Source organism: Sorex fumeus, unplaced genomic scaffold, assembly GCF_029834395.1.
Source record: "Sorex fumeus unplaced genomic scaffold, SorFum_2.1 ptg000007l, whole genome shotgun sequence".
In the NCBI taxonomy this organism is placed as follows: domain Eukaryota; kingdom Metazoa; phylum Chordata; class Mammalia; order Eulipotyphla; family Soricidae; genus Sorex; species Sorex fumeus.
Genome location: NW_026606064.1, coordinates 5,113,833 through 5,136,917, shown reverse-complemented (window position 1 = coordinate 5,136,917; position 23,085 = coordinate 5,113,833). Strand labels below are relative to the sequence as shown.

At 36.7% G+C, this 23,085-nt stretch overlaps 3 protein-coding genes across 3 annotated transcripts; 2 read left to right on the top strand and 1 right to left on the bottom strand.

The window, feature by feature from the left end:
- The first annotated feature begins 1,914 nt into the window (after window positions 1–1,914).
- On the top strand, window positions 1,915–2,868 carry LOC130042411 (olfactory receptor 5L1-like). Its single transcript, XM_056134585.1, has one exon. It carries the CDS (start codon window positions 1,915–1,917, stop codon window positions 2,866–2,868), a length of 954 nt encoding a protein of 317 aa, XP_055990560.1.
- An 11,440-nt stretch (window positions 2,869–14,308) lies between these two features.
- LOC130042404 (olfactory receptor 5I1-like) lies at window positions 14,309–21,622 on the top strand. The gene is made up of 2 exons (XM_056134572.1): window positions 14,309–15,234; window positions 21,601–21,622. Exons 1-2 carry the CDS (start codon window positions 14,312–14,314, stop codon window positions 21,620–21,622), a joined length of 945 nt encoding a protein of 314 aa, XP_055990547.1. The 5' UTR covers window positions 14,309–14,311.
- Window positions 19,881–20,819, bottom strand: LOC130045130 (olfactory receptor 5W2-like). Its single transcript, XM_056137849.1, has one exon. The coding sequence runs from the start codon at window positions 20,817–20,819 to the stop codon at window positions 19,881–19,883; it is 939 nt and encodes a 312-aa protein (XP_055993824.1).
- Window positions 21,623–23,085: the final 1,463 nt, after the last annotated feature.

Genomic DNA, 23,085 nt, shown 5'->3' with positions numbered 1-23,085 from the left:
TATCAGGCATTAAGTGTTTCAACTCCAAACTATCAATGTAGTTTTACACTAAAACGGTTAAGATTTCTTTGAAACTTGAAGAAATCATTTCCCCAGAGCTTAAATTACATTATAAATCTCTAGCTTTGTACTACATGCATCTAAACATCTACAATACCAGGGGCAAAGCGTCTGCCACACAGGTTTGTTCTTAAATATTTCTGCGTTCCTTGAGAACATGAAAACACTTTCCTAGGGAAGTGATATATATATTTTTAAGATATGTCTAATTTAAATATCTTATATTTAGAAAAATTTTAAATAGAATTATGCACTTGCTTTTCAAATCATTTTCTATTTAAATGCCCTCTATATTTAGAACTCTATATAGAAAACAGAGTTCTAAAAAGATACACTTTCTCTTTTTCTCTGAATATTCTTATTCTCCTCTTTCTCCTCTTTTCATGTCAATCATTGTCTTTGAAACTAGAGTTTATGACTATGGGGAAGCTCCTTAATCATAACTCTAACTGTGTGAGTTGAATTAATGTGTCTTTGAATGTATAGTGGAAAGACATTTGAATTCTTTTTGTAGCAATTAAAGTCAAAAATTTTTTGCACAATAAATTAGATTTTTATATCAAGTGTATTAAGTTGAAAAATTTTTAAAACTAATTTTTTTCAGTAAACTTTTGTACCTTAATACTGACATAGGAAGATACATTTTGCACTCACATAATATAAAACAAACAATTTCAGTAAAGTAATAGCTTTTTATTTATTTAAATTTTAGTTTATGATATTGGAATATGGGCTGAAGTGATAGCACAGTGGTAGGGCGCACAGCCGGCCCAGCTGAGCTGTGTTTGCTTCCTCCACTCCTCTCGGAGAGCCCGGCAAGATAACGAGAGTATCTCGCACACACGACAAAGCCTGGCAAGCTAACCGTGACATAGTCAATGTGCCAAACACAGTAACAACAAGTCTCCATCTCATGATGGAGATGTTACTCGGCCCGCTTGAACAAATCGATGAACAATGGGAGGACTGTGATATTGGAATATAGAAGGTTAATTTTTCAGACCTTAATAATTTGATTCGATTTTATGGTCTAAATGTATGTGACTTTATCTTGCTGCTTAGAAATATTTCCAGAGAACAAAATCAGTCAACTCCATTTTCCTTTTATTAGGGAGAGTCCTGAATTTTCCTATTTATTTTATGTAATGTATGCAGGCAAACATTCCCAAAAGTAATGTTCTGGGTTGTTTACTTTTGTAAATGTAGATAAAATTCTTCTTTCTTGCATCATAGACAAATCAAAGTAAAAATGTATGAGATCTCAGTCTAATGAATTCATTCTTCTCTCTAGATCTAGGGATTCACAGGGATTCCATAATCTAATCATGATGCACTGTTTTAAAATTAAAGAAATGTTTTCATATACAATCTGAAAGAACTTGGTGACTTTTTAAAAACAGAATTGTACAGTACGTTTTCTTCTGCTAAAAATGACTGCTGTTAATAGTAGCAACAAAAAATCTAATTTTTTTGTTGTTTAAATAGGATATATTAGATGGTTCTCCTCTGCAATGAAAAATACTTTACTAGATAGGCAACAAGAATACTTTCTAGGAAAAATTAAAATATGTAATTGTACCAATTTTGAACTTATGGCACAAAATTCATAAATTGAATGATTGTAGAAGAAAAAAAGAATCTTATGGATTCTATCGATAGTTAAAGTGTCTCAATTTCTTCTGAGGTATTAAACTTTTAATATGTGTTAATTGCATGGTCATGCTTCAGTTTTTAGTGTCTGATATCAAACTTGTAAAATCGTGAGGTGATTTGAACCCACAATATTTCCTGTTTTATTCACTTTCAGAATACAGAAAACTTTTCATTTGATTTCCCGAATCTGACCAATGAAAGATGGACGTGGGGCAGGAGAACTGCACGGCGGTAACAGAATTTATTCTTGTGGGCTTATCAGATGACCCAGAGCTGAGGGTGTTTCTCTCCCTTCTGTTCCTTCTTATATATGGAGTCACCGTTTTGGGGAATGTGGGCATGATAGCTCTGATACAAGTCAGCTCACAACTCCAGACCCCCATGTACTTTTTTCTTAGCCACTTGTCCATTGTGGACTTTTGCTACTCCTCCATCATTGTGCCCAGGATGCTACCGAATATCTTAAACCAGGAGAAAGCCATCTCCTTCCTGGGATGCATGGTGCAATTCTATTTCTTTTGCATGTTTGCAATCACAGAGGTCTTTCTGTTGGCTGTGATGGCCTATGACCGCTTCCTGGCCATCTGTAGCCCACTGCTATACACAGTCAACATGTCAGAGCCTCTCAGGATGCTGCTGATTACTGCCTGTTACCTTCTTGGGACTGTGTGTTCTCTTACCCACTTGTGTTTGGCTCTAAAAATTCCATCCTACAGATCAAATGTGATTAACCACTTCTTCTGTGATTTACCCCCACTTCTTTCTCTGGCTTGTGCTGACACCAGTCTGAATGTACTCGTGATATACATTCTGGCCACATTCAATGAGATCGTAACCATTGTGATCATATTCACCTCCTACCTGTTTATCCTTGTGACCATCCTGAGGATGCGCTCAGCTGAGGGAAGACGCAAAGCCTTTTCCACCTGTGCCTCCCACCTCACAGCCATCATTGTGTTTCAGGGAACAATCCTTTTCATCTACTGCCGGCCCAGCACTGGCAACTCCGCAGATACTGACAAAGTGGCCATGGTGTTCTACACGGTAGTGATCCCCATGCTGAATCCCCTCATCTATAGTCTAAGGAACAAGGATGTGAAAGCAGCTCTCAAGAAAGTGTTGGGATCTAAATTACCTCTGAAATGTCACTTTTAAGTTAGATAGGATGTTGTGTCAGAGACCTCTGAGAAGATGTTATTCATTAGGTTGATATGAATGAAAAATAACAAAGGTAAATACTAGCTATATATTTCACAGGTTTTGTTTCCCACTTTTTTCTATATTTGAGCTACATCATTTCCTTTTGCATCTCTAAAAGCTCTAATTCTTTGGAATGTGTTTTTGCAGTGTGTATTAAATCTCACGTCCCTGGTTTGCCATTCATACATGTTCATGAAAAAGTGTATTTTTCTCATTCCCTCTGTAAAGCTCATCTTAGCAAATTCATTTTGTTTTTATTTAAGCATGGAACATATATATGTGTGTCATATTCTATATTCACAAATTTTAAGAATCTGTTTTTATATATTTATATATGTAAACATATACACACATATATAAAGATATATGTATATATATATACCATGCATATATGGCTTATGTGTGTTATCTGTGTGAAACAGCCTCTTATGTAGTTATAATACTTTCTGAACATAAGAGGACATTGTGAAGCTCATCCATACATTCCTGAATTACTGACGGCTAGTAAGTAAGTAAAGTAAAGGCCCTCCCGTTGTTCATCGATTTGCTCGAGCGGGCCCAGTAACGTCTCCATTGGAGATTTTGTTGTGAGGGCTGGAGCAATATCACAGCGGTAGGGCGTTTGCCTTGCACGCAGCCAACATGGCCAACCCGAGTTCGATTCCTCCGCCCCTCTCGGAGAGCCCGGCAAGCTACCGAGAGTATCTCGCCCACATGTCAGAGCCCGGCAAGTCACCTGTGATGCATTTGATAGTAACAACTGACGGCTAGATAGCATGGAAATTAAGGGGTTTGACTTGTCAGCAGGTGATGCTGGTTTGATTCCCACAATCATCAAGTTATCCCTGAGCACAGAACCAGGAGTAATCTGTGAGCATTGCCTGGTGTGCTCTTTCAAAAAAAGATTTCAGAAGTCAGAAATGGATTTTATTTTATTTTATTATTCAATATAGTTTTGGGGTCACACCCAGAAGTTTTCAAGTCTTAGTCTGGCTCTGAACTTAAGGATCATTCCTGGTGGAGCTCAGGGGACCACATGGGATGCTGGAGATTGAACCCAAGTTGGTCACATATAAGGCAATGTCCTATGTGCTGTACAATATCTCTGGCCTAAGAAATTGATTCAATTTAATATCAATTTTAATATAATCCAATTAGAACATGCCTAAGAGTCTATTTTCAAGTTTAACACCCCCTATTTTGATGTCAAACGATGCTTGTCTTTTCAACACTGTTTCAACACTGTTTTCCTAAGATTTAATTTTAAAATTTGTGCATCCCTATTTTTCCTGGAGTAAATTTTTAGAAAAAAATATGCTTTTTAATAAAATCTAAGTCAGTAGACATTAAATTACTGTAAGCATGGGACACAAACTATAATAAACTTTAAAATGGTCTGTTAAAGAGACAGGTTTGGGTCTAAAAGGAATGTAAGGTATTTGGTGGAGGGCTGAAATCACTGGTATTGGAATTAGAATTGATAAAATTGTTTCTCCAAGTCCATTGTAACTCTTTGTAAATTCAATATCTAAAAAGCATTGTGTTGGTAGGATTGTCGTGAAAAGCATCATTCATCTATTGCTTTTGGGAATATTGTCTGATTAATCTTTGTGGAAAACAGTATGGAGATTTTTCAGAAAAAAAGAATTGAAGGGGATATGGTGCCACCAGCAGGTCAATCTGTACCTGTGAGGTGAGTGCATCAGCAGCCTGATGGCACCGTCAGACTTTCAGATACCGCAAAATTGCTGCTGTGACTTTGGCCAGACCCCAAAAACTTGGGGCAAATTTTACCACGAAAGTAAACGGACAAAAGTTAGGTATGTGGGAGACATACTCACAAACCACCTCTGGCTCAGCTATATAATTGGAGGCATGGCCTATCTGGTTCCTAATCGAAATGCTTAATGGCCATGATCCCAGAGACTCGGAAATGAATCTCAGAACCCAAACTTTTGGCAGAAATGTGTCCTGTTCCTGCAGTAGGTTACTGGGGCTAGGCCACTACAGGTGGGAATAGGTTTTGTGCCTTGGCCTGTTCCCCTTGGCGGCCCGGTGACTGCCATTCTCCAGAGGTCACTGGACAGTCAGGTTTGGGCCTGCAGTGACGAGACATGTGGGGACTCACCCAGATGGGGGTGGAACAGGACCTTTCCTCCCCATCCCATTGAGACCCCCAAGTCGCCACTTACAAATGGCCTCTCTGGCTCCTGATCAATCTGCTTAAAGGCCATGAACTCAGAGACTCAGAGACAAATCTCGAAACTCAGCAGCTTTTGGCAGAAATGCATCTGGACTGCATACAAGGTGGCCACTGCCTCAGAGCTTATTGGAAAGCCAGGTATGAGCCAGCGGTGATGGGGCAATGCAGTCTCATGGGAAGGAGGCCGCTACTGTTTCATCCTTCATGCCCTACCGAGGTCACAAGTTGCCGCCATGATTGGCTCTCTGGCATGGCCATGGCTCCAGAGGCAAAAGGACTTAGTCCAGAGTCCGGCAGCTTGTGGCAGAAAAGTGAATGAACCATGCGTTAAATGCAGGTGCCATGCCTCCCCAGGAGGGAAAGGGTGTTGCTCCCTTCTGCCTTTTTCACCCCCAGCAGCAAGGTGGCTGCCGCATCAGAGCTTATTGGAAAACCAGGCATGAGCCAGCAGTGACGGGGCAATGCAGTCTCATGGGAAGGGGGGCAGTACTGGCTCATCCTTCACGTACTACTGAGGTCACGAATTGCCCCCAGTGAACGGCTCTCCGGTACAGCCATAACACAAGATGTACAGAAACCAATCTCGTAATTATCTGGCTCTTTGCAGAAATCCAAAATTATTATATGATTCTCATAACCAGCTATAGAAAACAGTATTTCACAATGCCTTTTCAGCAATTCTGATTGTTGGGGGCGGGGGGAATTCTAAACAATAATGGTGCATCTTTTGTCGAAATAATGAATGTAATCAATGTAGAGAAGAGTTAAGTCAAAATCATCTGCCTCACAGGCATTGGGAGTGGTAGAAGGGGGGTAGATTGGGGTTCTTGGTGGGGGTAAATGAGTACTGGTAAAGGGAGAGGTGTTTGATCATTGTATGACTGAGACTTAAACCTGAAAGCTTAGTAACTTTCCCCACAGTGATTCAATAAATAAATATAAGAATAAAAATATGAAAAAGAAAACTAAACTAAAACTATGAGAAAAAAAAGTAAGGTGGAGTTCATGCACAAATCAATCAGCTAATCAGTGGCTGAATAAATAGCAGTACTTCTACATAAAAAAATAGAATTGAATGCCATAAAAACCAAAAATTTCACTTCTGGGTATCTACATCCACTACACAAAAATATTCATTCAAAAGGATATATTGAAAGAATCCATATTAGAGCATCAAATTTTTGTGTACTTCAGCTAATTTGCAACATTGCTTTCTGTAAAACTGCTTGGCTGCTTTGCACCTGTGGGAGAGGGGACTTGGAAAGTGAACAGGGCATAACTTCTTTCTAAACCAAGTGTGACAGGATTCAGGTGTATTTACTATTCCTGAAATGTATTGTCTCAGTGAAGCACCCTGCAGACTTGGGTAAAGGATAACTCAGGATGCAGTGGTTGGAGGAAATTGCCCTTTCCTGGAGTGTATTGTCTCACTAAAGCACCCTGCAGACTTGGGTAACTCAAAATGAGGATGGTCAAGGGAGATTACCTAAGGCTTAATGATTCCAGTCATAACTTTGCTTGTGCTGACAATCGATGTACGTAAATGCTGATCTTTGAATCTATAGGCTAAGGAGTGAGGTACTTTTAAATGGATTGGTTAAGAAAGTATATGTTGTTACAAATCTATTGGCTATGAAATGCGCCGGCTTTGCTGTAACGGCCAGTGAAGGCCTATATAAGATCCCCTTTGAAGAAGTTCGGGGCTCTCAGCCACTGCCCATTTTGGGGGTATGCTGCGGAGCCCCAGCATGCTGGTCTAAATAAACCCCGTTTTTACTCCTGCAGGAATTGTGTCTATCTGGTCTCTCCGCGCCTCCCAGGGCTAGGGAACTCCCGATCCCAACAATATGTACATCATTATTCATTGCAGCACTTAGAATAATATCTAAGATATGGTGTCCAATAAAAAGAGATCATGAAGATATGACATTATATACACAGTGTAATACTCTGTAGTTATAAAAGCAGAATGACACGATTTGCTACAACATGGATGGAAGGCATGTTAAATGAACTAGGACAGAAGGACAATCACGGGATGACCTTACTTAGAGTTGGTATGTACAATAACTTAATGAGGAAATGCAATGTGTTAAAGGAAAGTGTATCTGTAGATCACCCTTGATAGCAGAGTATAGAGACAACAAAGAAGGAAATAAACTGGTGGAAAGATGGAAGAGTAAGAAGATATAGGAAATAATGGAGGCAAGGATCAAGGTTTCTTGGGCACATCAGTGGTATAGTGGAGTGTTTTGGCTAAATATCTGAACCACGAAGTTATCACCACTTAAAGTCTGAGATCCAAACTTCAACAACCAAACTTAAAATGTGCTTGTCAAGGTGGCAGGCTGGGGGTGGGGGGGTGGGAAGAGAAGGAAATTTGGGGGATACTGGTGAAGGAAATTGACATTGGTGATAAGATTGTGCTAAACTACTGTATATCTTAAATTTAACTATTAAAACTATATAAATCACAGCGCTTTAATAAATTAATTTTAATATATTTTTAAATATTTTTTTCTATTTTGAATCACTCATGGCTCTGCACTCAGGGATCACTCTTAGCTGGCTCCCCAGACCATACGTGGTGCACATATATTGGATGTGTGCAAGGCAAGCACCCTACCTGCTATACTATCCATCCCCCATTTTTAAGATTATTTAATACCTCTTCAAAAATATGCCATAAAAATTTTCCAACACTGTTTTCAAAACCTTGTGCACCATGGTTTCAGTAAGACTGCTACTTTTACTCTAAAGTAAACAATGATTGGTCACCATATCTTCTAAAAGTATAGTTCTTTTAGTTTCCCATATAGACTGATTGTTTTGTTTTATTCTCAAAAGATAAAGTCTTCTGGGGGCTGGAGCAATAACACTGTGGGTAGGGTGTTTGTCTTGCATGCGGCTGACCCGGGTTTGATTCCAGCATCCTATATGGTCCCCTGAGCACTGCCAGTAGTAACTCCTGAGTGCAGAGCCAGGAGTAACCCCTGTGCATTGCCGGGTGTGACCCCCCCAAAATTTTTTTTAAATAATAGTCTTCTGTTGTGTGAACATCTGTTCAGTCCGAGGCGCTGAGACAGAGAACGTGAAAGAAATTTATGTCATGGAGGACCCAGGTTCTCTCAGACCTGTGACAAATGTAGAGAGCCCCGAAATCTCCTTTTATTGATCTTGGTACCTCTAAAGGGCACAATACAGTGACATCATCAAGAGTAGTTACAGAAAGAACGCTGAGGCAGCAAAACATACATTGTTCCCTGGAGTCAGCAGGCCAGTGATTTTGGCCTTTGGGAAAGAAGATATAAAACCAGAAGGAAACCTTTCTAGGGCCATAAGTATTTGGATTTGCATCCTGAAGACTAGTCTGATTAGAGCCTGGAATGTCCACAGAGATGCAGTTGGCAGGATGACTGTTGTGCACTCACATGACCTGAGGTTTATCCGGGCACCATTTAACCAATGCGAGGCATAAGCCCTGAGCACCACTGATTGTGGGCCCACAACCCCCCAAAATCAGTCTGATTTAACTTTAGTTTCACATAAAATTATAAACACATTATATTCAGGTAATTTTTATTTATTTAGGGCCATTTCATTTCAAAACTGATGAGCAAATATGTAATAATAAATATATCATAATATAAGTGACATTAATGTGGGGATATGTTTTTCTTGCATGTTTTTTTTCCTTGAAGTCATACTTTCTAAAAACAAATCCATGCTGTTAATTGGATTGTTTTGAAGTAATATTGGGTTTGCATATGTTTTATTTAACCAATACCAATCCACTTATTAAATAGATATTGGAATATTCTGTATGATGTGGTATGAGATAAACAGGAAAATAGGAAACATGTGTCTATCAAGTTGTAGATAAATTAGAAAATCTTGAATGTTATAAATATGTATATGGAAACTGGTTATGAATAAAATAAATAAGATTTCTCTGTGCATTTATGTTCAAATGGAATCCCAGTGGCACTCCTAGTACTACTTCACAGGTAACATTCTTAGTCCTCTGGGAGTAATTGAGGCATGCTGCGTATTCCTCCAACATATCTGAAAAACAACCACATTAAACATGTTTTTATTCAAGTAGATTGTTTTAAATGTATAATGTGTAACTCTCTTACTTGCAGTAACAATTAGATTTTGTGGTGGCATCACAGTTTCCTGTCCCTCCCCTACTTAGTAAATCTCTCTCTTGGCAGCCTAGGCCATTGGTAAGTGGTTCATGGTCAGTTTTCAAGAAATATAATAATAAGTTTCATGATCACGATCACGACCATGATCATGACCATCCTGTTTTTTGTTGATTGCCTCGAGCAGGCCCCAGTAACGTCTCCTTTGTCCTAGCCCTGAGATTTTTTTTTAAAAGTGCCATATTCAAGACTCTTTCAGAGTTAGGAGAATGAGACCCATCATTGTTATTGGTATTTGGCATATTGGGTATGCCACGGGGAGTTTGCCAGACTCTGCCGTGTAAGCAGGTTACATTCGGTAGCCTGCCAGTTTTGTCCAAAATAGGGTTCATGGTCAACACTAATGAGTTTAACACATAACTATGGTATTTTACTGTAGCTATTTGAAAAGCAATGCTCTTTCTACTGAAACTAATCCTCTGGGATTTTGATCACTTGTAATCACTTGTCATCCTGTTGTTTGTCAAGTTGCTCGAGTGGGCATCAGTAACGCCTCCATTTGACCCTGTAGCGTGCTAATGTAGCCCAATGGCGTTTTCTCACTCCAGGAACATGAAGAGCATCAAACCATTTGTTCAGGGTCTTGATGAAGAAATCTGACCATCTCATAGGTGGGTGGCCAGGTGTTCTTTTGGTGTCCCGTAGAATCCAGTTGGTAACAGCTCTAGTCCAGTGGTCGTCTCCAAATTGCATTACGTGTCTGGCCCATCTGATTTTCGACACCTTGACAAACAAGGCAGCATCCCTCATCTTTGATCATTGATGGAAGTTGGAACTCAGGATTCTTTCTCTCACTTGAGTGAAACGTGATACTCCAAGCATTGCTCTTTTGATTCCTCTTTGGGTGGTCTGAACAGTGTTCTCGTCCTGTTTTCGTAGAGCCCAGGTCTCTGAGGCATATGTCAATGCAGGATAAACATTAAGTGGAATCAAAAAGATGTGCCCAGAGCCAGAGGTTCTTCGTCTTCTTTACAACTTCTTCTGGTGCAAAGTCATTCCTCATGTTGTGTTCTCGCCCTGGGTATACATAGCTGTTGCATTCAGAGATGTTCATTCAGAAGAGAGCAAATGGAATATCAGGGACTATTTCGTTTTTCATGAACATTGTCTCAGTGAGATTCACTGGGAGTCAACTCAAAATCATTTGTAGTTCACTTTTACAAAAAGCCTATATATACATCACTTAATCACTTAATCACTTAACTTCCCGTTAGTCGTCGATTTGCTTGAGCAGGTACCAGTAACGTTTCCATTCATCCCTGTCGCGTGCTAGTATAGCCCAATGGCATCTGTTCGCTCTGGGAACATGAAGAGCCTCAAACCGATCATTCATGATCTTGATGAAGAAGTCTGACCATCTGGTAGGTGGGTGGCCATGCGGTCTTTATATACATACATATGAATATATGTACATATATGTATATAATATGTATATATGTATATATAATATGTATATATGTATATATAATATGCATATGTATAAAGTAAAAAATAGAATGAAAGTTTTAAAATAATACTAGATGAGTTCAGTCCCCAAGCTTGCACACACACACACACACACACACACACACAAACACACACACACACATATAGCCATATATTTCTTCATTGGACAGAAGATATCCTAAAACTTATGCCACAGATTATGCCCTTCTTGCATATCATCCAAGTCATTAACTTAACCTTTAATTAGTCTTCTCTATATGGGTTAACTCCTTGCACATATTCTAATTAATAACAGCTACATAGATTCACTTTTACTCCTTTTGAATTTATTCTGCAACCCTATCATACTGAATCATCTGATAGTTTCTGACCAATTTATTTGAGTTGGTTAGATCATGTTATGCAGCAAATAGACTTTATTTTACAACAGTGACTATTTTGAGAACCAACATATATTTGGAGTCATTTTCAAGATGAAGAAAACACATTACATAACTTTTTGTCTAATTAGTGTCTCAGTAGAATTACTTAATTGTTTTCACAGCTCCTTTTCCCACTGAGACTTGGAAATCAGAGTGTGTATCTAGGATTTGATGGAAGTCCATAAAATCGGCCTCAAAACCCTCAATGCAATGATATAAAAGATCTTATATTATCAGTAGAAATGATAGTCCTCCTCTAGGAGGAGGGTATTTTTTAAACTTATACTTCTATAAACACATTGACCAAAATGGATTATTAGAAAAGGTTTCTCTGGGCCCATTTTACAAAAATATTAAAGTTCAAAATTGATTTTACACTTACATATGACTTGATGGGCATTCCAGTGTCATAAAGAGCCAGTGAAAGAAAGGTACTTATCTGGTAAGTGTTCCTAATATGATCTGAGGATATTAGAGTTGGATAAAATTTTTAAGTTCTATTTTTCTTTATATTCACTCATTCTACATATAAGAATTTATGTTATGAGAAAACCTGATCTAAAATAACACATTCAAGTTTGTGTTTCATTCAAAAAGAAAAAGCACCATAAAGAAAAGCATATTTAGCATGTTATTAAGACTATTGATAGCATTATTAAATCTACTATGTGTATTGTAACATTAATAAACCTTATGATGCTGCATTGATATTAGAATTTTTCAATACACAAATAATGTTACTGGAGTTTAGAAAGTTATCCTTAAGGGAATTGAAGCACAGTTTTAAAGATTGCTGTAGGGCTCAATATAGATTATTTATTTCAAGAGTATGGAATTTTTCTGAAGTCTTTGAAACCTCCATTTTTACTCTAACTCATCAACTGCATTTTTTAAAAGAAGCATCGTGTGTTTCCTCTTATATTTTTCCTAATCCTCTGTTCTTCCATCTACCCATTTAGCTTTCATATTTCATTTTTAATCCTGAGATTTTATTTCTACTGTAGAATAAACATCCTTGAGAATTTATACTAATTATTTTTTCTATATAAATTACCCCATCATCATTGATTCTTTAGCTGGAAAAATAATAGTGAAAGTTTTAAAATATAATAGATGAGTTCAGACCCCAAACTTATTTAAACATAACTTCTAAGCTGAAGTTTTCTTTGAAAACTACTTTTTAAGTTATTTTTTAGAATTGCTGAAAGATAATGACCTGAGTGCTATAAACCTTCTAATAGTCAACGAATATGATACTAATTGTTCCTTGCTTCAAGGAAATGGCTATTGGTTTAGTCCATAACCCACCAACAATCTTTTATTTTTTAAAAATATGGGTGCAAAAACAATTTGAGAACATTGAGAATATGCTTATTTGTCACACTATAAATTAAAATAATGTTCTGAAAATGAGACTGTGATATAATGGTGACTTAAAACACAAAAATTTGGGGCCAAAGAGATACTAGAGAGGTAATGTGCTTTCTTTCTGTATGGCCAGCGCAGATTCTATACTAGGCACCACATAAAATCCCCCGAGAATGGCCTGGGGTGATCTCTGAGCACGAGGAGTAAGTGCTTAGTATTACAGGGAGTTGTTGAACCCTACCGCCTCTACAAAACTCATTCAAAGTTTTCAAAAAGGCTACCAGGAGCTAATAGTGAGATGGTAGTTGCATAATATGAAGTCCTACAGGGAAATTTTTATGCTTATACATACATAACCATATGTATACTTGTGACTATTGTGATAAAAAATTGTGATACAGGGGCTGGAGTAATAATAGCACAGCAGGTAGGGCACTTGCCTTGCACGTGGCCAACCTGGGTTTGATTCCCAGTATCCCATATGGTCCCCCAAGCACCGGCAGGAGTGATTCCTGAGTGTAGAGCCTGTAGTAACCCCTGAGCATCGGCTGGGTGTGACCCAAAAAGCAAAAAAATAAAAAATAGTTGTGATATAAATATGTCTCAACATTTTCAATTGATTTACAATTGCTGTATTAACCAAGAAGCTATGCTAGTTTTGAGACTAGTTCACATATTATATTTTAATATACAAATTGATATAAAATTAATTTCTTTCATAGGGTAAAAGGATATCAGCTATCTGTCCTGGTAAAAGTATACATGTCTATGAATAAGCTTATCACTTGAGTTGCTTCACTTGATTGAATTATAAGCCAAAGCAAGCAAGATTAAAAGCAGAGAGAGAAGTGGGTAAGTAAGCCTTCTAAGCATCTTTTACAATTTTCCCTACATAGAACATATAAATATTGCTGAATGTCACAATTAAAGTTGCCTATATTTATTTTAGTAAACATTTGTCATAAAAATTTCTCTATTTTTGATAGCTTGGATTTCAGATTAAATAAAATAAAGTCCTGAACTGACTCATTTTTTTATGCTGTCTAATTTAGAATAGTGAATGAACAAGATATTAAGGGCACTAAGTATGGCAAAAAATTCACTTACACTTCATAACAAAGATGGCCTCATTCTTAAACTATTATGATAAAACTGAAATTCAAAAATGGATTGGCAATTCTCAAAGATTTACAAGGACTGAGTGACAGAGCTAGAATTCAGTTTTTATACAACTAATTTAGAATCCATCTTATTTCTATTTTATCATTTCATTGCTCTTTCTTATTAAGAGGACAATTAACAACTCAAGGTGAAAAATAGAGATGTGTGTTCCTATACCTTTAGGATATTCCACCCAGAGCACCAATGTTTTTTATATACTATAAAAATTAAGAAAAGCAATGCATGTTGAAACAGTAATATAGCTATTTACTAAGAGCTTGCTATTTCTTGGAAGATGAGAGAGCTCCAGGTTTCAATTTTAAGTTTCATATCAAATAACTGGTTTGCTAGTGTTTACCTTTAATGTGAAAAATGTATAGCTTTAAGGAATCAAATAGAAACACACTGACTTAGATTAAAAAGTAAAAGCCTATGCAATGTAATCTACTTACAGTAAATAATATAGTGTTATCAGGATATACAAATGGATATCAAATTGACATTATTTTGAACATTTATTTTGTTAATGTTGATGTCATTAATTTTACATAACTCTCCACATTATCAGAATATTTGGAACACTACAGAAAATGGAGTTGAAGAATGGAACTGTGAAGACTGAATTTATTCTCTTGGGATTTAGTGACCATCCGGAACTTCAGAATGTTCTTTTCATTGTGTTTTTTGTCATCTACACCATCACCCTGATGGGAAATCTTGGTATGATTTTATTGATCACAACTAGTTCTCACTTGCACACACCAATGTACTTCTTTCTCTGCCTATTATCCTTCATAGATGCATGCTATTCTTCGGTCATTGCCCCCAAATTACTTGCAGATTTGGTTTCCCTTAAGAAAACCATTTCTTACAATGGTTGTGCAGCTCAATTATATTTTTTCTGCTCTTTGGTAGACACAGAATCCTTTCTCTTAGCTGCCATGGCTTATGACCGGTACATAGCAATCTGCAACCCACTGCTTTATACTGTTATTATGTCCAAGAGAATTTGTGGACAACTTGCAATTGGAGCATTTTTGGGGGGCACAATAAGTTCCATAATTCATACCACAAATACTTTCCATCTGTCTTTCTGTTCCAATGAAATCAACCATTTCTTTTGTGACATCTCCCCACTCTTCTCTCTGTCCTGCACTGACACTTATGTGCATGACATCATTCTGGTGGTCTTTGCTAGTTTGGTGGAAGCTATATGCCTCCTAACAGTTCTTCTCTCTTATGTCTTCATCATAGTGGCCATTCTTAAAACAGGTTCTGCGGAGGGCAGAAAAAAAGGGTTCTCCACTTGTGCTTCCCATCTCACGGTAGTTACAATTTACCATGGCACCCTCATCTTTATTTATTTGCGTCCCAGCACAGGTCATTCATTGGATATTGACAAAGTCACCTCTGTGTTCTATACACTAGTCATACCCATGCTGAACCCCCTAATATACAGTCTCAGAAACAAAGATGTCAAAAATGCCTTTCGAAAAATGATTGGTCGGAAACTGCATGACTAGGTGTGGAACTGAGCCTTGCAACGATTCAACAATACCTATTTCTTTGGTTTCAGTTCTGTTGCAAAAGAGAGCTTACAGGAACCCTCCTCAAATCTGTGGGTAATGAGACCTCAGGAATTGAACAGGAGAAAGCGTCAACCAGATCCAGGCATCATCAATTTTTCATATTGCCTCTATTTATTTGTTATTTTGAGTTTAAAATTTTAGGAGCTGGAGAGATAGTATAATGGGTGAGGTAGCTGCCATCTGCATGGATAATAGGGAACCCACACATGAACAATATGGTTCCCTGTGCTTCACCAAGAGTTTTATCTCTGAGTTTAGATCACAGAGAAAGCTTTGAGAACAGCTAGGTATGGCCCCATAAATAAATAAATAAAGTTTAAAATTTCAGTATCTATTTCAAGGGAAAAGCTGCCTTTCACTAAATGTCCTGTTTTTCAGGATTTTACCCCTATAAATCCTAATACTAAAGCTTTATTATAATGATTACCTACATTGGATAAATCATTGAAATTTCCAAACCATTTTTTTAGTGAAATGGAATATAAATGCAGGGGCTGGAGTGATAGCACAGTGGGTAGGCCAATTGCCTTGCACGTGGCCCTACCTGGGTTCGATTCCCAGCATCCCATAAGGTCCCCCGAGCACAGTCAGTAGTAACTCCTGAGTGTGCATGAACCAGGAATAACCCCATGTGCATAGCTGGGTGTGACAGAAAAAGCATAATAATAATAATAATAATAAAATATAAATGCAATTCATTGTTATTCTGTTTTGTTTTGTTCATTATTTGGGTCACTCCCTGTATTTCTCAGGGATTACTCCTAGCTCTGCACTCAGAAATCATTCCTGGTGGTGATCTGGGGACCATATGGGGTGCAAGACAAACTCCCTACTTACTGTCCTATCACTCCATCCCCATGACTCATTTTTTTTCTTAATACATAAATCCATGGAAGTCTATGTACATTGTAATTAGCTGTCAAAAGCATACTCACTCTAAAATTAAATCTTTAAATAGTAATTTATTTCTTATTTTCTGACACTGTTTTAATTACAGATTGCCATATTGCAAATCTCTTTATATTTTTGAATCTGGTTCTTTTAAGACAACCTCTACATCTATCTAATCTTGCACATAGATTTTAACTAGTTCCCATTTATTTGTTTGATTGAGCCATATTCCATAATGTGGACTTACTCCTGGCTTTGAGTTGAGAGGTGACTCCTGGCTGTGGTGCCTGGAATCAAACCCTGTGGACTGCACACAAGGCAAGTGCCCTACCCATTGTACTATCTTTCTGATCCTTAGTTAATTCTTAGTCACTTATACTCTTGCTTCGCAAGCATAATATTTGCTCCAGCATAGATACAAAGAAACTTTTATTATTGAAAATTAGAAGTTGGCACTGGTAGAATGTTCAGGGGACCATATGTGGTGCCCATTATAGAACCTAAGTTAACACTACAGAAGGCAAATAACTAATCCACTGTGTTACCTCTCTGGGGCCTCAAAATATTTATTTTTGTTAAGTTATAATGGGTTGATTTTTAAGACTGGTAATTTGTACACCTATGGATCCATAATAAATTATTAATTTCAAATTTTTCAAGTAAAATCTCTTTTAAAATTATTGTTGAATATTTTCTATTTTCAATAATAATAATAAAATATAAATGCAATTCATTGTGATTTAAATATTCTGGTAAAGACTCTAGGATTCAAAAGTAAGTAATGGTATTTACAAATGTTGCCATGATAGTTTGATCAACTGTTGAATTATGGTCATAGAAAAGTTTAGCTGAAAATGTCTAAAGAAAGAATATACCTCGAAAGTGATTTTGAGTAGTGGTATATAAGCTAGAGAGAAGTCATCTGTGAGTGGGACTAAATAATAGTTTATTCATTCTATATAGCTGTTTCATTCATTCAAGTGCGATGTGAACTTTTTATTTTTTATGCACCAAGGATAGGTGCTTTGCTTATGGGTCATGTGCTGTGTTTGTGGAACACTGGGTGACAGAGATCAAATCCATGGTCTTTCACATGTAGGGCACATGCTCTACTACTGGATCTGCCTCCCTGACACTAGTGGGCTAACTTTACAAAGAACATTTTCTGCTGATAAATCAGTGATGATATAGAGCTCTGGCCGATGAAGCTTTTCATAGACAAAAATGGAATATTAGCTCCAGGTCAAAGAAAACAAGTGCTTCCTCCTAAATACTAATACTGAAATGCATGCCTTCATCCTAATATATGAATAGTGATTCCCTTGCTGCAAAGAGGCCTTGGTTGAGGAAGTAAAGGATAACAGGACATTCTGTTACTCTGGAATGAATTATCTAAACTCATTTCTTGGCAAAATAGGGTCTGGAATATAGATAAATACTGTGGTTTGGGGTTTGTACACATGAGATTAATCCATCCAACCTGGGTATCAGTGAGGAAACCTCTTCTCCATTTAAACAAAGAGTGAATATATGATCATTTAAAGGGATGATAGCTTGATGGACCACTTAGATCAGTAGCCTGGATTAGAAACTAATCCTATAGCATCTGAACAGAAAATTACATGACACACTGGATGTTCAGTCCTTAACACGAAAAGAGATGAATCCCAGGAATTCTGTATCCAAAATCTCAAAACAGAAAAGTCACAAAGGAACCATATTTATTTAGGACTAGGAGTTTTGTATGCAGCACTGGCTTTCACCAAGATCTCACAGATAAGTGAAAAATAGTAAAATGACCAAAATAAACAATATTATAACACTAGAAAATCTAGTTATTTTTATTTCACTTCATTTGGTATATAGTTGGGTCTCACCTAGCTCTGATCAGGGTTTAATCCTAACTGTGTTCAGGGATTATTCCTAGTGATGCTTGGGAAAATCATAGACAGAGCCAGAAAAGAAGCAGTGGTAGCTGCATGCAAGACAAACCTTAACCACTGTACTATTTTCCAGTTGAAAATGAAATTCTCATCTTAAACTATGATAACAATTTTCTTAAAATAAAAATACTAGATTTTCTAATCATGTATAATGACTGTTAAATAATTGCTTTTCAAATATACAAAATTAAAATCAAGCAATGTAGTTTTAGTCACATAAGTGAAACAAGACCAATGATTCCAAATTTATGATTTGGATGATTCCAAATTTATAATATAAATATGTTCAATTTTGTATTTATAAAAATATGGAACACATTCTTTGGAAAGTATGATGAATTAGAAAAGCATTGAAGTATTTGAAAGATTCAGATAAATGACATCATATAAAAATAAATTGTTGCTACTAAAGGAAGTACTACACATATAATAATAAAACATTTCTCTCAAATGTGCTTCAATCAAAAATAAAAGACAAATAACTTGCTGAAAATACGTTTTAATGTGTTTGACTCATTCTTACAAATTCTTTTGAAGTACAACTTGAACATTTTGATCAGAAAATATATATAATTAATGAAGAGAAAATAAATTTTAAAATTTTGCAATGCATATCCAGTGTTTTGTACTAATAAAAGATGAAAACATTTGTGTTCTATATTAATAACAGCCTAAATCAAGTAAGTATCCAAGAGAAACTATTATTGCATTGTTGCTTTTGGTTTTTTTGTAAGTAAACTAGAATCTAGATCTTAGTGGTTAAATGTATGCATTTATTAAGAAACTATAATATTTTACTCTAAAACTTACCTAAAAGCCATATTGCTATTCTAATTTGTTCCACACATATGCAGATAAGCAATGTAACTCATTATTAATAATTTTATCTGGTTAAACACACATAGCATAATAATTCTTTCTTTATAAGTTCAATTGTATCATTGTTTTCAATGTTTGTATTACTCTTATTTTGATCTACTATCATGACATAAACACAAAGAAGATGAATTTCCTGTCCCAGTAAACTTAGAGAAAGTTCGAGATTTACCCCCAACTCTGTTTTTGAAACTTCAGTACAATTATCAAAATAATTACATGCAGATTAATTAAAGGAGAATTCACATACTCATATTTAAGATGTAATGTGTACTATAAATTACAAATCCAAACCTGCTAGCCCTGGATATTTCTGTTGATATAATTGGAATAGAATGATGAGGAAATGATGATCTGGAAAGATTTTTACATCTACTTATTTCTTTCCCTGATTCCAATTTCAGTATATGCAGAGAAAATAAAAAGCACTTGTTTTCTAAGGTCACTTGAATATACTTAAATAAGACAGTTTTTTCATGTGATATACATATCTTCACTTTTCATCAGCTTTTTAGATTACACTCTTTCACCTTTACAATATCTGTCATTTAAATGGTTTACAATGAAAATCATTATGAACAGAAAAAAATTGTAAAAGGAGTTGCATAGACTCCACATTTATGAAACTGAGTCTACAAGAGCAAATCACTTTTCTCATTTTTATTCTTCTAAGGTTATTAGAAGAATGGAATTATGCATAATGGTTTCATATATAGAAACATGTTTATATATAATTGCCTATGTTAATAAATCATAAAAGTATCTAGAAAGAAAATAAGTGAGACTATATAAACTATGTGAAAACATATAAACTCTAACAATCCAATATTGAAATCAATACCTTGGGGTGATTAAGAGTTTCACCCAGAATGTAATTCAGTGCCCATTACTTTTTTCAGGGCACACTTCACATCTTTATTCCTCAAGCTGTAGATCAATGGGTTTAACATAGGGATGACAACTGTGTAGAAAACGGAAGCCATTTTGTCAGTGTCCATGGAGTAACTTGAACTAGGTCTAAAATACATGAACAGGAGTGTGCCGTGAAATATAGCCACTGCAGTTAAGTGGGAGGCACAGGTAGAGAAGGCTTTGCGTCTCCCCTCAGCTGATTTCATTCTAAAGATAGTAGTTATGATGTAGCTGTAAGAGAGGAGGACAGTGATTATGCTGAACCCCACGACACAACCAATGAGAGTGAACATCACTATCTCATTAATGGATGTATCTGAGGTGGAGAGGGCAAGCAAGGGAGGGATGTCACAGAAGAAGTGATTGATGATATTGGAGCTGCAAAAAGACAACCGGAATGCTAAAGAGGTGTGAATTGCAGAATCCACCAATCCCACCGTGTAGGAAAAGACAACTAGCTGGGTACAGAGTTTCCTGGACATGGCAACTGTATAAAGAAGTGGATTGCAAATGGCTACGTAACGGTCATAAGCCATAACTGCTAACATGAGACATTCCAAATCAGCAAAGGCACCAAAGACATACATTTGAATGGGACAGAGATGATATGGGATCCTCTTTTTCTCAGATAAAAAATCAGCTAGCATCTTGGGAGAGACAGAGGAGGAATAACAGACATCACAGAAAGACAGGTTGCTCAGGAAATAGTACATGGGTGTGTGGAGTCTGGAGTCCATCTTGATCAGCAGGATCATCCCCACATTGGCAATCACAGTTGTGCCATAAACAAAGAGAAAAAACACAAAAAGCCCAAGTTGGACATCCTGTCTGCTAGAAAGTCCTAAGAATATGAACTCAGAAAACACAGTGCAATTCTCCACCACCATCACTCAGATCTGGAGATCCTTGATTGTGACAAAGAATGGAAGTTCAAGGTTAGACTTATTGCACCATCTTAATAAACTATTTGACTTATTTTTCAACAATGTTTAAAAGAGATGACTAGTACTCTGACTATGGTAACTTGATTGTCAGAGAAATATATGCAATTGAATATAAACAGATATAATAATGATAAAACTTTCATTTATCTAGCAGTGTACGAAATAGAAGAACATTTTAATCCACAATGTTGTGATCTTTCCATATCGAATTACATAGTGCACATTATAATTTTCATTATGATCTCATAATTGGGCTGGAGCACAGCGGGTAGGGCATTTGCCTTGCAAGTGGCTAACATGGCTGACCCAAGTTCGATTCCTCCGCCACTCTCAGAGAGCCCGGCAAGCTACCAAGAGTATCTCTCCTGCATGGCAAAGCCTGACAATCTACCCGTGAGGTATACAATACGCCAAACACAATAACAATTGTCAGAATGGAGACGTTACTGGGCCCGCTCAAGCAAAACCAATGAACAATGGGAGGACAGTGACAGTGACAGTGATCTCATAATTAATGAATTATTCTTAATTGCAATAGAAAACCGTGATTATGACAGAGATACAGTAATTAATAACCCTTCTTTATGTTTCATTATTCAAACTCTGAATTAAGTAGAATCAAGAAAATTTATCAGGTGCAATATTCACCCACGCCCCAGCTTCTCTGATAATATCTGCCTCAATAGACAACAGCCTGGAATTTCAGACTCAGAGTGCAGTGAAGTGTGTTTATTACCGAGGAATAGGGTAGAAGAAGGTGTATGTTTTTTCCGGAGTAGGAAGCTGTGGCAGGTAAGGTACATTGGAAGAACATCAGGACGAATTTAAGGATGTTTGTTTCACAGCTACCCAAAATGTAAAAAATATTGCAAGGAAGTAATATTGTTATGTATCTCCCTCTGCATTCATGGATCAGAACCAATTTAATGTATTCATCAGCAGTCTAGGAGTGTAAGACAAAGGGCAAAAGTTCATGTGTGATTGCCACTCAATGTTTCTTTTTCAAACCACAACACCCAAAATGAGAGAGAGAACAGAGGGGAATGCCCTGCCACAGAGGCAGGGTGGGATGGGGGGGATGGGGGTGGGAGGGATACTTGGATCCGTGGTGGGAGATGGGCACTGGTGGAGAGATGGGTACTTGATTATTGTATAATTGAAACCCAAGCACAAAAATGTATACTGTACCTCATGATGTCTCACTATTAAAAATTTTTTAATAAAAAAAAGTTCATGTGTGTATATCTTCATGATGTAGAGACAGTTATGTCTGAAATATGCCCTTTGCCCTCTTCCTTAGAAATAGTGTTTTGGCTCTCTAATTTTATTTGATCACTAATTGCCCAGAATATGTCTAGAATCGTACTCCCTTTGGTTAAAATGCTTTGGTTATCCTTGATGCAAACTTAATTATATTTTCCACTTCTACATTTTACATGAGGCAACGATGCTGTGTATATAAAACTCGTCCCCTCATTTTACAAGAAATGAAAAGTAGAATTGAAAGTCGATGAAGAAAAGAAAAAATAGAAGAATTCTAGTAACCAAGAAACTAGCTTCTAAACCCTTATATAAAACTACTTAAAATGTGTTCCTATAGACATTTTAAAAATGATACCCTTTATAAAGAAAAATATCTCAATAAAGTACCACTTAATCATCAATAACAACAAAAGTGACCGGTCACATCTACAATCTATGCTTGCCCTTATTATTACCATCTATGTGCAGATGTATTAAAATTTGATAAATAATAGCAATTAAAATAAATGTATAAGATTACATAAACTCCTGATTTTATAACCTTTCAGTAAAACAAGATGATAAATAAGGAATTTAAAACACAAGCTAGAAAGCTCAGGATACACATTTATACTAACCGAGAACTACTGACTCGTGCAGTTCTTCTGCAGGCTGGTTCTGCATTGCCTCCTGACTGACCTGAGTTAAATACCCGCCCTGAGTGAGTTCCCTGGGTATTCAGCACTTATACTCTCGGGACTGAGTAGTAAATCTAGTGATGTGGTTTAACAGCTGATGTTTTGTACTGGTTGGTCAGATGATTGAGAAAAACAGACAGAACATTTTAAAAAATGTTTACTTTAATCCAGAGTGTCTTACTGCCCAAACAAATATACATATATATCCAGTAAAGAAGCATCCTTTATTTTCAGCCCCCCTTCCTATACAGATACATCTGTTTTCATTA

What these genes read in the sequence shown, in the direction of transcription:
- LOC130042411 (XM_056134585.1), top strand. Translation starts at nt 1,915, where the DNA reads ATGGACGTGGGGCAGGAGAACTGCACGGCGGTAACAGAATTTATTCTT.
- LOC130042404 (XM_056134572.1), top strand. Translation starts at nt 14,312, where the DNA reads ATGGAGTTGAAGAATGGAACTGTGAAGACTGAATTTATTCTCTTGGGA. An exon ending in AAAATGATTGGTCGGAAACT is followed by an intron (nt 15,235 to 21,600) that starts GCATGACTAGGT and finishes AGTGCAGTGAAG; the next exon opens with TGTGTTTATTACCGAGGAAT.
- LOC130045130 (XM_056137849.1), bottom strand. Translation starts at nt 20,819, where the DNA reads ATGGTGGTGGAGAATTGCACTGTGTTTTCTGAGTTCATATTCTTAGGA.